Here is a 13,964-nt window from a genome sequence, read left to right as displayed (position 1 = left end):
CTTCCCCCTTCGCGCGTACCAAGATCGAAGGTTTTTTTTGTTTTGTTTTTGTTTTCGTCAACTCGTTGTTGTACACACTCGTGCCGAGCACGTATAGCATCAGACAAGTTTGGTGGGGACGAGCACACAGACACAACAAACAAGTAGTAACGGAACGTGAACGGTAAGACTGACGGCGCGAGAGTATAATTATATACACACTAATCATGTAAGAGTAAGAAGCGAGCAGTGGAAGGAAGAGCTTGTATACAAGAGGACTCGGGTGCAGAGGATACATAGACCTACTGCAGAGAGAGAGAGGGTGTAATAGTGGTGATAGGGACGGCAAGGCGAGGAGGAGGAGGAGGTATGATAAGCGAGGAGGCCGCATGATGGTGGCGCGTTCGAGGAGGAGGCTCATCCTGCAGGGTGCCGGGGCTCCGGCGTTGGCGGTTAGGAGGATCGGCCGGGCTGGTCATCCCCTCGGCGACAAAGTCACGAGCAAGCTGATGCACGAGCTCGGCGCACGGCTCGAGGGTCTCGCAGTTACTGTCGGCGTCGCGACCAAGCACCCGCGCTTACGGCCCACGAATTTCATTGCCAAGGAACTCGCGACGCCGGTATCCCGACGCCGCCCCGCTACCACTCCAGCGCCGACCGTTGGCATGGCCTAGTCGTCGCTGTCCACGTCTTCGTTGTTTGCCGCTCCTGATGGCTATCGGGACACACATATACACGTCATCCGCCCTCGCGCCCTTCTCCCGTCCTCTTGGGAACGAAGCAGCTGTCGATGCACATGTGTACGAGAGGACACTCATGAGATGTACGCCCACGTACAAGTGCTTGCTCGCTTCGCGTGAATGACAACAAAAAACAAAAAAAAAAAAAAAAACAACAACAACAAAAAAAATAAAAAAAAAAAACAAACAAAAAAAAAAAATTAAAGAAGAAAGTGCAGCTGCGCGGGTGTGTTGGTCGGCCTCGAGTCGTTTCTTTGATTTTCGTCCCGTACGCGCATACTTTTCGTCGAATAAACAAGAGCAAGCCAGCTGTTTCTGGGTACGTACCCTCTCTGTGCGGTACATGCGCTACGCGTTACGTACACCTTCCGGCTGACCATGGGATGGTCACGATTACCAGTGATATAGCAACGAGAGAGGATAGTACATAAAGTACATATATATATATATATACCCTACGTGGGTGTGTGTGTGCGCGCCGCCACTACTGCCTCTGGCGCCTTCGGGGGAAAAATGCAAGCGACGCTTCCACGGCTGCTGCTACTGCTGGTGGGTTCTTGTACTTCTTGTTATAATGTACCAAAAAAAAAAAAAAAAAAAAAAATAGGTCCATGTGCGCGTTGGCTCATTACCTCTAAATAAGTATACCGTTGTAGGGGTAGTCTTTAAATTTTTTGACTACAGCTTACGGGGTCAAGATGATGATGCGCGTGCACGTTCCTTCGTAATGAAAGAGCTTGGCAAGAGAGGGGTTGGGGTTAGGGGGCAGACGAAATTTTCCCCTTCGGCTCCACACGCTCCCTTTGCTACGTGTGTGTTCTCGAGCGCGAGTTTCTTTCCGAGTTGTATCTCGCGCGGAGCGAGAAAATCCCCGGGTGAGGACCGGTACTCGCACTCCTCCTCCTCAGCGACAGTCTGTTTTATTTTATCTTTTATTCGCTCTTCCACAACCCTCCCCCACCAACTCCCTTTGGGTTTTCTCCCCCCCCCGCCTCGGTTCTTCGATACGTTCTCCAACTGCTATTTTGTTTTTTTTTTTTTTGCGTCTCCTCCTCACGGTGCAAACGGTATTCGTAGACACGCGTAATACGTGGGTGTATAATATGTTTACGGCTCGTTCGGCGCAGTGGGGTACAAGGCGAAAGTGAAACTGGCAAGGCAGCTTCGACGATATACACCGCGAATGGGTGTAATTTGATGCGCGTCGATGGAACAGTCGTGTGCAAGGCATTTGGGGACGGGAAGCAGTAATTAACAAAATTGTTTGATGAAATGTAAATCAGATGGAAAGAAAAAAGGCGAAAGAGAGATAAGACGGTATTGGCCGAGAGATAAGAGAAAATACGAGGAGGCAGAGGGATGAGAAAGCGAGGAGCGGGAGATGGAAGGAAGAGATAGGGCGAAAGGGGTGGTGGTGGTGTTACGGAGGGAGGGGCAAGCGATGCGAAGTTGAACTATTGACCATCGCTGCACACCCTCTCTCTCTCTCTTTCTTCCTCCACCTTGTACCGAGCGCATGGGCGCGGTTCGGCGGCAGTGGTGGCGGTAGCGGCGGCACCCCACGCGCACACACGGCCCCACCGTGCGACTCTCTGTCACCCCGCCCTGCTGCTGCTGCTGTACCGATGCTACGTACAAGATACACTTTGTCCTTAAGCCGAATCTCCTTTTCTCGGGTCTCGTTCGTTACTTCGGCTACTCTGATGCCTATATTTTAGGAGGAGGGGCTCTTATACCGGGAATTCAAAGAGAAAAAAAAAAAAAGAAAAGAAAAAGTGTTTTTCCACCCACGGGAGGAAGGGATTTGCCAGGCGAGGAGGGTTGCCGTCCGTAATCGGCGATTGAGTGTCTCTCTCTCTCTGAAGCCGAAGAGAAGTGCCTCTGAGCCAAAGCAAGAGGCAGAGAGATACATCCAGGCACTCTTCTTTTCATTCGAGACTCGTCATGGGCTGTATACGTATACCGAGAGGGGATGTTTTTTTTTTTTCGTCCCGTTGCGTCCTTTTTTGACTTAGGGATGAGGGAAAAAAAAAAAAAAAAAAACTACCAGCTACCGAGAACCCCGTAAAATATACCAAGTGTGTAACACAGAATCAGCGGGTCTCCAAGTGGCGATCATTCGCACCAGACGGTACAATAAAAGCTCAGCGCGTATGTGTGTTTTTTCAATTCCAACGTGAGATAGACCATCACTGTATGGACACGTACATACCCAAGAGAGATAAGGGGATGACTCACCTAAAAACGACACGCCCGTAAAACCGGCGCGCCGCCGTGCATCCCCTTTATACGAATTTTCCCGGAATCCCGTCTGCCAGCCGGTCGGCCAAAAATCCCTCGTCCTCCCGATAACCCTAATTCTCCTGCCTCTGGTAAAAGAGACAAAAGAAAAAAAGAAAAAGAGCGAGACGCCACGAAGGCTCACGCACACGCGGTTAAGGGCGTGGCGATTTCGATCGCGAATCCATCTCCCGTCGCTTCGCTCGGCTCCTCTTCCTCCTTTGCGCCTTTTTCCCGCGACTTTTCGAGGACGAGGAGGAAAAACACGATCGACCCTTTCGAGGAGCCAACCCAAGTCCGTTGGGCCGAGACGGGGGACGGTGGCACACAACATTAGGGAGGGTTAGATAAATGGTGCAACGCGTCTACGCGTCGTACCATATCACATTATACCTACACAACGCGCTAAAACTTTCGACGACCCTGACGACGATGATGTATATGGCGAATCGAGGGCGTGTCTCTCTTTTCTCTCGCTCTGTACTGCACCTCATTGCGATTTTCCATTATGCGTTTCTGTCCGATGTACTCGTGTGTGTGTGTACGTTATCTGCGCGGCTAACTCTCATGCGCCACAATATAAACCGTGTGGGTTTTGGGTAACATTGTAGTTTCTTTTTTTTTTTTTTTTTTTTTTTTTTGTTCCCCTCTTTGAAATAAAATAAACCGTGCGACTATACTTTTCCTCCACCATTTTGCATTGTTCGCGGCATTTAACTCGCCAATGCTTTCAGTTTAACACGAGTATGTATACGTAGAGAAACAGAGCAATCGGCTGTCTTTTACGACAGCGTGTACGTATAGAAGCGTCACGTGTGTTTTACGATCAACCTTGGGGCTAATAATTTAATAATCGCGAGGCGAAGACGTCATTACTTGTATATATATTCACGGTAGGTTCCAGTAAATCGTATTGAGTGTTTACTCCCTGTTGAAAAACATTTCTCTTCCTTTTTTTTTTTTTTTTTTTTTCGTTTTCTTTTCGTTTTCTGTTTCACTGAACGCACCGATCAAGCTAATTTTTTTGCTCGAAAAAATCATCACCGATGCGCCCTTTGCTGTCCATTACTTTTCAAATGCTCGTTAATACCGTCAATATAATTTATACCGCACAAGTGAGCGTGTTGTGGGAAAACAAAAATAACGCGCTCGGATTTACAGAGCGAGTCGTACAGGTACGTGTGTGGTACTTAATTGTATCCGATCTCCACTCGATGAAATTTCAATACACGGCCCCTTCGAACGAAGCCCCGATGAAGCGTTGCGAGGTGCGGAAAGAAAAAAAAAAAAAAAAAACAATGAGCGCCCACTCCATTTAGGTGGGGTAATTCGGTGAAAAACTCAATTTAATCGGACACCACTTCGGTAACACGATATTTTATACGAAACAGTCGAAAGACAACCCGCCGAGCTTGCATTGCCTCGAAATGTTACTATCCCCCAACGAAAATTGCACAAAAAATTTCCAACGCGACAACCGAAGCGGTGAAAGGTCATTGGTCTTCAAAGCTTGATGTAACTTACGACGTTTTATCGACAAAGACAATTGATTCACCGAAGGAGTAGTTCCTCCAAATTTCACGAATAAAGTCGATTGTTTTTTTTTTTTTTTTTTTTTTTTTTTTTGCAAAACAACGAGAAATGGAAGAAAACAAAAAAAACAATTGCCACCTCGTATACGGAGGAGCGGGCGAATGGAGATCGGTCGCCGGACAAACAAGTGAGAGCAGTAACAGTGGGCTCCCGGTTATTACGCTCAACGGCACACATGCAACCACGAGAGTGTGTGTGCCGTGGCTGCTCTTATCTCTATAGGCCCCCCTCCTCGACAGCGGCAGCAGCAGAAGGAGCTTTATAGCTCGAGCGCGCGTAAGATATCCGATTGACTCGAGGGTAGATTTTCACGGATGGCAGGAGGGGGCGGCTTTTATCAAGAGCGCGGGGGGGAGGCACTTTGACCCAATAACCGACGACTACACGGGGTCGCGGCTGCTGCGGATTGCGCGCCGGTTTTGTTTTTGGTTTAATGCACTGTAACAGCACATGTACACGCCAAAGAGCTGCTTTGCAGAAGGATTTTTTTTTATTATTATTATTATTATTATTATTATTTTTTTTTTAAAGGTAAATTTTTACAACGAGTTTAACTCGAAGGGGGTTGAGAAGGGGTGTTTCAACTATAGGTGACACGGCCGACGAGGTATTCGTTATTGGGCACCTATACACCTGCGGTGACGTAGTAGAGCTGTTGTTGTTGCCTGCGCAGTGCACTCGGGAGAGATTCCGGAGCTCATCTGCTCTTGGAAAGTTCCGTCACATAGTTTCCTCTTGTCTCGCTTTGACGTTTTGTTAAACGAGAGTTTTGAGGACCGACGTGTACAGGCACTTTGCTCGTAGCTTAACTTGTCGATGGGAACATAATGGCAAGTATTTACTGATGCTTCGCTTCGGGCTTTCATATGAAGGCTTTGTTTTATGAAAATGGGAGGGGAGGGGGAGGGGGGAGAGAAACAAAGTGATACGTTGATTTTTGAGATATTTAAAAAATTCAAGTATATTCAGATATAATTTTTCTCTTGTTCCACCACAAGAGTCACTCGAGATCTGCAAATTTTTTTTTTTTTTTTTCTTTAATCATGGCTCATCATTGGTATTAATTAAAAGCGTCGACGTTCGGCTATTCGTTTAATTGACGTATACCCTTTTGTACAATACTCGTGTCAAGAGATCGTCGCCAAAGAAGGTAATTCGATATAACAGGGTGCGCTTGTCGTATTAAATTTAAAATCATCTTATTTAGCTTATTACGCTCAACACTTTAATTAATTTATTTTGATACTTGCACAGAAAGGATCGTAGCAGAATGGGCAAAGTGTCACCTCAGAGAAGGCGCTATTTATATAATACCCACACAAAGAGGGTTAAATAAAAAAAAAAAAAAGAATAAGTAAAAGTACGTAATTTATTGATTCTCACCTCTAAGATATCACCATATTTTCCACTAAAACCAGATTTTCGACTTTTTCAACTTCATAACTTGAGGAAAAAGGAAAATACTACCAAGAAAAACAGTTTAGACACTCAAATAGCAATATAAATAAAGTGAGCGTAAGGTACACGACTGAGCTGTAACGAAATGTTTATTCCCTTTATTTTTACCACCCCCCGCCTCCAACTCGGTGCTGCAGCTTCCATCCAATTCGTTGAATTAATTTATTTTCGCGGATACTCGTACAGCGCTAAAGTGCTTACAAATCCGACAGATTAAAATCTCCAGCTTCTCGACATCGCACTTCTATACTGTACACGGATATATTATATACGTATACTTTAGTTTGCATCTTTGGCCCTTTTACTTTCCACGCACACTTGGCACGGGCGCGCGTAATGAATCACACCCACTCGCTTGGTCCTCGTATCAGTGGAACATTGATTTCCCCCCTCCCCAATTTTATTTTTTTTCTTTCCTCTTTTCGCGTGAGTCCACATAAGAGGTTTTACGGTCGTAAATTCATGGAGTAACGCCGAATCGACAAATTTTCCCTGTACAGATGCAGCATGCGCGCCTACAATTTATGCCAATCGCACGAAAATCGATACCGACCCCGTCTCCCCCTTGTATTTTCCAAAGAAAGATGCGTCACACCCATTTGAGCGGTAATATAGAAATAAATACCTTAAATTGAAATATACAGCTTCTCTCGTTACACGCGCTGGGAGGATTCTTATCTTTTTGCAGAAAATTTTTTGTTTTCAACAGCGTGACTGTGCGCCACAACAACAGGCACAAAGGGGGAGGGTGGGGATACTTTCCATAAAAGTGAGATTTCCGGAGGGGAAGAATAAACAAAATAAAAAAGAACAAAGCATGCGGCTGTACTGATATACTGCAATTAGCCCACTGCCAAGGGGGATGGGAAAGCTCACAAAAGGGTCTACCCTTTTCTTCCGTATCTTCGTGGACGGCGAGAGAAAATTTCGTTGAAAGGCCAGTGAAAAGTTGACGGACCCGAAAGGACTCGCGTCAAAAACAGGCTTTTCTCATCACGCTGTGGTGAATCGCGCAAATTTCACTCGAAGTACCTTATCAGCGCGCCAGACAGCCCTCATCTCCTCCCGGCTATGTATTTGCCAATGGGGAGAAAAGGATGCACAATAAAGATAAAGAGTCGAAAAAAGGATTTTTATTTTTAAAACAGTTGCGATGTACTGCTATGCGTTAAAAAAAAAAAAAAAAAAAAAAAAGGTATGCGCGATAAAGTGAGGGATTAAAAAAAGGAAAGGGCGGTAGCACTATCAATTCTGCAGTATTGGGTATTAATCTATACATGTATACGTACTGCAGAAGTGAATGAAAAACGCAGAGTTAACTGCACGTGCGTGAACGATCTGTTTTGCGAATGCCAAGCTCTCGACTTCACAGGTGTGAAAATGTTTTACTGGTACTGAGAAAAAAATAATGATTTGCCGAGAGCAAAATTTTTTTACACCATACTTGTTACACGGATCCTATTGGTCGCACTTTCATTTTGCAATCAGGCAAAATCCAATTAATTTTCGCGCTGCAAGTTTTATTATTCTCTTCATTAGCTAGAGATTGAAAAATACGTACACTTTTGCTACTTTTCGAGTGTACTTTACTCAGCAGACAACATACGCACGATAAAAATTTTTTTATTTCTCATTTTGGCCTTTGGAGTTTGAAAAATGTTTGGGCGTTGGTGTTGTTGATAAAAAATCGGCAGGTGAGCGAAAACCATGCCATTTTATTTGTCCTCATGTTTTGTGAAGCAGCGAAAACGAGGGCACTCGGATGGAATTCCGTAGCTGGGTAAAAAGCAAGTACACAAGGAAAATTCCTCACTTGGCATCTCCACCCACGGATGGGTGTAAATAAATGTATCGAGGGATGGTTTGTCGAGTCGAGGTTTAACAGCAGCGATGGAGTATCAGAGAGAGAGAGAGGGAGAGGCCACGTGCATTTTGTTTACGGGAGAACGATGACCCAGTTTTCTCCTGCCCCCCGCACCGAGTGCCGAGCGCGGCCCCGCGAAGGGCGTGGCCTCCACCGCCGCTACACCCATCTATATGTAATCGCGTCTATCTATACGCTTGCGCTCCTTTTTCTCCCTTTCTCGTTTCTTCCCGAAGCTTTTTCCATGGTTAGGTGCTCTTCTTACATCCCCTTACGGAAGTATAAAAGGGCGCAAGAGAAATAATACTCTACAAGGGTCGAATGCAATATACGTGTGTGTAGTGGAGTATAGACGCGTGAGAGCACGAGCTCGGCTGAGCGCAGCTTGACTCGTTCTACTTGTTCGTTCGCTTCACTTTTTTTCCTTCATTTTTTTTTTTTTCCCAACTTTCGTTCAATACTGTAAGTAATTGACTGACTGACATTATAATAAACTGAAGTAATGAGTACTAAACCGTTTTCATACGTGTACAGTATACTTTTACGTTCTATTCGCGTGAAAGATAAATAAAGTGGCATCTTTCTTCTTTTTCTCTCCACCTCTATATGATATTTTAATGCGCGGAAAATCAAGCGCGTGTGCTTCCTATGGCATATTATATGCATAGGTCGTTCATCTTCCTAGGAAAAAAAAAAATTACCATACAATCAACGCCTTTCATTTTTGTTTTGTTTGATATTTACATGGCGTACCGAAGGAACGGCAAAAATAATGAAAAAACCCATCACCAGTGTATCGGCGGAAAAGCAGAGGAAAGGCGGGTGTGTGTATGATCGAAAAAAAACGAACGTGGATGCCGATGCACGGTAGCTAATATCGATCACAAGCGAAGAGAGCTACTTCGTCGCAGTGTACGATTTCAAATGACGTTTGTGGCATTATTCCATTTTCTTTTTTTCTTTTTTACGTGGTGCACCGATGCACTCCCCCAACCGGTGTGCAGTCGACAAGGACTATGTCGACGCAACTCGAAAAATGCACCCCCAGCGAGTTTTTTTTATTTTTTTGTTTTGTTTAGTATCTGATATACTTTGCGCAGTTCAACGCGGACTCCCTCTCGCACTCGACATCGTTGAGCATTCGCTTGAGTATTGCCGCGCGGTGCGCTTATGTCTCTAATTAATGGTGCGCAATTAAAAATTATTTTCCGTCCCATGGTTGGAAGAAAAAAATAAAATAAAATAAATGAAAGAGGCCAAGAGGAGTACAGGTACGAGAATGAGAAGGTAGGCGCGCGGCGTCGAATTTTTCGCCAAAAGCGTGCAGCGGAGCCGCATATATGTATAATACATCAGTAGCAGTAGGTACCGCAGCGTCGTTGTATTTGCATGTATATTGGTATATTTGCATATCGGAGTTCTAACATACATCTATATATATATATATATATATTGGTTACCAGCGCTTTTTAACAGATCTGCGGATCTGTACGTATGGGCACTGTCGCCGATAACGCTGCGACGGTATGCTACGAGAGAGTCGCATACTTCGTACCTTTTCTTTTTTTGAGTTACACCGCTCGACACGTTTTTCCCTTTGTCTTACGGCAGATGGCAACGCTGTTTTTTTCTTCCCTCGCGTAACTGCACAGTAAAAACTGCAAAATAATGGAGTGTGTGTACCATGGTATACAAATATAAAATTAACTTTTCGTGTCTTGAACTACATGTAATGTCGGATGGATCCAATAATCTGCGATCGACCTGTACTTACGAATACGCATAGGTGTGTCAAAAATACAATGAATAGCACTGCAAAAAAAAAATGAGGAAATTTTTACGAGAGGCGAGAAAGAACATATACATGTGGAGCATTACAGCGAATCTATACAACAATAAGCTTCTAAAAAAAAAAAATAAATAAATAAATGAAAAGTACTAAAAAATGGTTTTGTGGCAAATATTTTTTTGTCTTCAACGTGTCATCAGAGATATGGGAAAAGTTCGTGGGTATAAAGCAACTCGAGGCGTGACACACTTTTTATTTGGCATTTTCCCACGTGTACGTCCGATACTAGAATTTCGGAATGAAGAAAAAAAAACCTACACCATTCGAAAAAGGTTGAAAAAAACAATAATGGATATTTTTATTTTTAATTTGTTTAAAACGGGTGAACCAAAAAAATTCCATCCAGTTGAGGTGCTATGTAGTTATGTTTATTATATACGGAGATTGAGCTTTAACGAGCGAAATTCCCTAGTTTAAGGTGTCCAAACTCGGCCGAACCCCTCCCTCCTTTACTCAATGTAACACTGGCCTTCACCCTCGGACGCAACGCTCTGCTTTTCTACCCGATACACCCATCCTCGCTCTTTCGGATACACATCGAAGATTTCACGGGTCAACGCCTCCCCCTTTTTCCCACGATCCTTTGTTCACCCGAGTCAGCGTGCTCCCTACGTGCATACACCTACCCTTTGACGTGCCAATCAAATGGAGTCAAATTGAAAGCAGTTCAAAAAGTGCAAAAAGTGCAAAAAAGTATTTTAACGTCAGTGTACACCTGGAAATTCAAGGATTTGCAACAACTTGACAACTACGGTAGCACCTGTCGTGTACTGTCGCTCAAAACTACGTACTCGGAGGTAAACATACGGACACGAGGTGGAGTGGGAAAAAAAAGAAGAGAGACGCATGGAGGTCAACGCAACCTGCCTGTCTGCAAAAAAAAAAAAAAAAAAAAAAAGTAACAAACACGTTGCCCGCCTGTGGGAGGCCGAGCGTGTATAATGCACCACAACTTAGTAAGAGAGCCTCTTTTTTTCTCTCTCTCTCTCTCTTGGCTAAGTTTGAGGTCATCCGCGACGCTGGGAGTAGCCCCACTTTCGTATACATGTACTCCACTGTTGATACTTATAATTACATTTCCTGTGTCTTTTCAAAACTTAACGCAGCTCGTATTTGGTTTGTGCAGCCTAAGGGACGGATAAGATAAGTCCGCACTTTGTGCACTAAATATATATATATATATTTATATGTATAAAAATGTATAAAAAATGCCAATGCGTGTTTGCCCGTGCCACGATGATTGCAACTGTCGATTAATTAAATCCTTGATTTATTATATCCATATATTATATAAATCCTATATATATATATATATATATATATAAATAATATTATGTATACACGTCATACGTATATACACAAATGATCTTTGTCAACAAAACAACGCTTATTAAAGCTCATTTTACGAGCTTTGACGGCTTAATTAATTATACCGTTGGATACCGATACGTCGTGTGCATCAGTAACCAGTTGAACAACAAAACAAAAGCTTTTCCGTCAGACGGGTGTAAAAGGGTTACTCGATATCCTGTGTTATGCGTTATACTGATACAAACAGCGTCCGTGAAAGCTCGATATTACCCCCAACTGCGCAACTATGCGTAAACCTTCGCGTACACGGTTACCACGTCGTTTGATCGACGTGGGTGATTATGTGAATATATATATATATGTGTATATATATATATATTTTTTTTGCGTTATGATTGTAAGTACATCGGCTATGGAGAATAACAATGATACGACAGTGCCATTGTGCAACTCAACCGAGGTGAGAAAACCACCCCAAAGGTACGATGGAAAAGCTTTTGGTTTTCCATGCACCAAGTATGTTAATCGTCATCCTCCGCATAATTCTCGTGGCCAAGTGAATATTAGAATGGATACGGTGGCCGGCATGTGTGAGGCTCATAGCTTATGCAGTGGATTAGGTAGCCGAACCCGTTGGGCTCCTTTGTTGTTGCCCTTTCCTTTCTTTGTACTCGCTCTTACATTTTTTATACATACATATACGTAGTTACTTTCAGGATGTGTGTTTCAGCCACTCTATTTTCGACTTTGAGGGAAAAAAAAAAAAAAAAAAAAAAAAAAAAAAAACGAAAATCATCGGTTAGCTTTGGGGGTTGGGGGAATTTTTTAAATCTTTTTATCTTTACTCTCTTTGACATTTCACGGGAAGGGAATAAATTTTATTATAGTACGTATAATATGACGCGAGTGTGGAGTGTGTCTCGTTTTCGCTCTCATTCGAAGGAATGTTGCTTACGCCGCGGTACGAGTGCAAACTTATAATTTTAGATATGGCCATTTAGGAGGGAAGGAGCCTCAAGGGGTGTACAATTAAATTGCGATTCAGGGATCCAAGATGTTTATGATTAAAAAAATAAACAGATAAAAATATTCGAGTATCTCTAATGATTCGTTGTTTTTGTTTTTGTTTCAGAGGATCTCCCGGATCAAATTTCATCCTTCTTCCCATGCTTGGAACAGACACTGACGATATGGTAATGTATACACATGTACATATACAGGATATCGAGAATAATTACATAAAACGTATACACATCGTACGCGCGTACGATGATTACGTATCCGTTTCACCTGATCTTGTATAATTGACAACAACAACAGGACACAGTATGGCTCCGAGACTCTGGCACGCCTCTGGGAGTAGTTTCGCCTTCGTCTTCCTGCTGCTGCTGGTGCTGCCGCGTGCTACTACAGGTAACGCGTGTCCATACAACATATATATATATATATATATATATATATACATATATTATTGTTATCATGGCTGCAGTGCACCTACACATATACTCACCTAAGCCTTCCAGCTCGATCTCTTCGTTGAATTTTAAAAAGCACCACGTCCGACCATACGTATGCTTATACTACTGTGCATATATGTTATGAGCGAGGCTTCGGGAAAAAGTAAAGTATACAGTAGCAACGGTATATATTATATAGATGTACACATACACACTCTGATATACCTTTAAATAAATAAGGAGGCACTCGACCTCAGACGTACGAATGCATACTTAACAGGTTGCAAAAAAAAGGGTTTAACTGCAGGTATCCGGTTAGAGGAAAAATAAGGTCGTATACGCGCGTGCTCCTGTCGAGCGTGACGGATCAAACTCTCGTGTACATCATACATTTATACACCTCTTGGTGTAAACAACCCAAGGCATACTTGTAAGCGTGAAATATACGGGCAACCCGTAGCTCGAAAGTAAATTCTAGATCGGACGTCATTTTCGACACATGGACAATTTTTTTTTTCTCACTCTCTTCTGCAAAACAAACTGTATGCGAGTGTGAGTGAAAAAGGAAAAGAGCCCAAAGCTGCGCTAGTTGGGTTAAAAATAATCAACAAAACGCCTAATTTACGATCCAGCAGTGACGAGATAAACGTCGGAAGGTGGGCTCGTAATAGCCCTCGAGGTTCCCGGAGGCAGCGCTAAGCTCCGCGCATACAACGCCAAGCTTATTAATCAACCGGCCGTGTCGTACGCATTCATTACACGCACATGCCCGGGTGTACAAGTACATGGTGCACGTGTGCGCGGGGTGGCTTTAGCCCTACCTTCTTGCATATAGGTGTATATATATATATATATTTACTTGTGGGCTCACGCACTTTTATGACATTATATATGTACATACATAACGATGATAATAATGATGATAAAGGGCCGTACGTATGTATACCTATAGTCGTTGTAGTCGTGTCGAACGAGCCAAGTTTTGGAATTTCGTCGTTCGAAAGAAGCGCGAATAAGTTAGCATCCATACAACGATCGTGAAAACCCGTACGGTTTGGCACATTAATCATAAAAGTTTTGCGACAAGTGACATAACGTATGGCTTCGAAAAATAACGTTATACACACATATAGTCATTGGATCCCGATAAAAGAGCGAGGTTTGGAGTTAAATCCAAGAGGAGAAGGGGGGGACGAGGGAGAAATAATGCGCGAGAACTGGAGTGGAATTATTCGAGCAGTGCTCCATCGCTACTTTTGGAGGATGAAGTAAAAAAAAAAAATAGAGCAATATACTCTGGTTGAATCGTGACATTTTTATATTCAACGGATGAGCTGGCTAATTCGCTTCGCTGATTTTTCGAGATGGGCCTTGCATGTAACTATATGCATATACGGCAAAATGGGCGTTTAATTGTGCGCACATACATTATA

At 43.4% G+C, this 13,964-nt stretch overlaps 1 protein-coding gene across 1 annotated transcript in view; it reads left to right on the top strand.

Moving 5' to 3' along the window:
* The first annotated feature begins 1,173 nt into the window (after positions 1-1,173).
* LOC106641649 (cubilin) overlaps positions 1,174-13,964 on the top strand; it is a 28,751-nt gene continuing 15,960 nt past the window's right edge. Inside the window, exons 1-3 of the mRNA XM_089596398.1 lie at positions 1,174-1,268; positions 12,207-12,267; positions 12,395-12,487. Of these exons, the coding sequence (XP_089452524.1) occupies positions 12,403-12,487 (85 nt within the window). The 5' untranslated portion in view covers positions 1,174-1,268; positions 12,207-12,267; positions 12,395-12,402. The remainder of the gene's footprint in view (positions 1,269-12,206; positions 12,268-12,394; positions 12,488-13,964) is intronic.

The sequence above is a fragment of the Copidosoma floridanum genome, unplaced genomic scaffold, assembly GCF_036245765.1.
Source record: "Copidosoma floridanum isolate Cflo_tuat_1 unplaced genomic scaffold, Cflo_Japanese_pri ptg000030l, whole genome shotgun sequence".
Classification (NCBI taxonomy): Eukaryota; Metazoa; Arthropoda; class Insecta; order Hymenoptera; family Encyrtidae; genus Copidosoma; species Copidosoma floridanum.
This window is presented reverse-complemented; position numbering and strand designations above follow the sequence as displayed.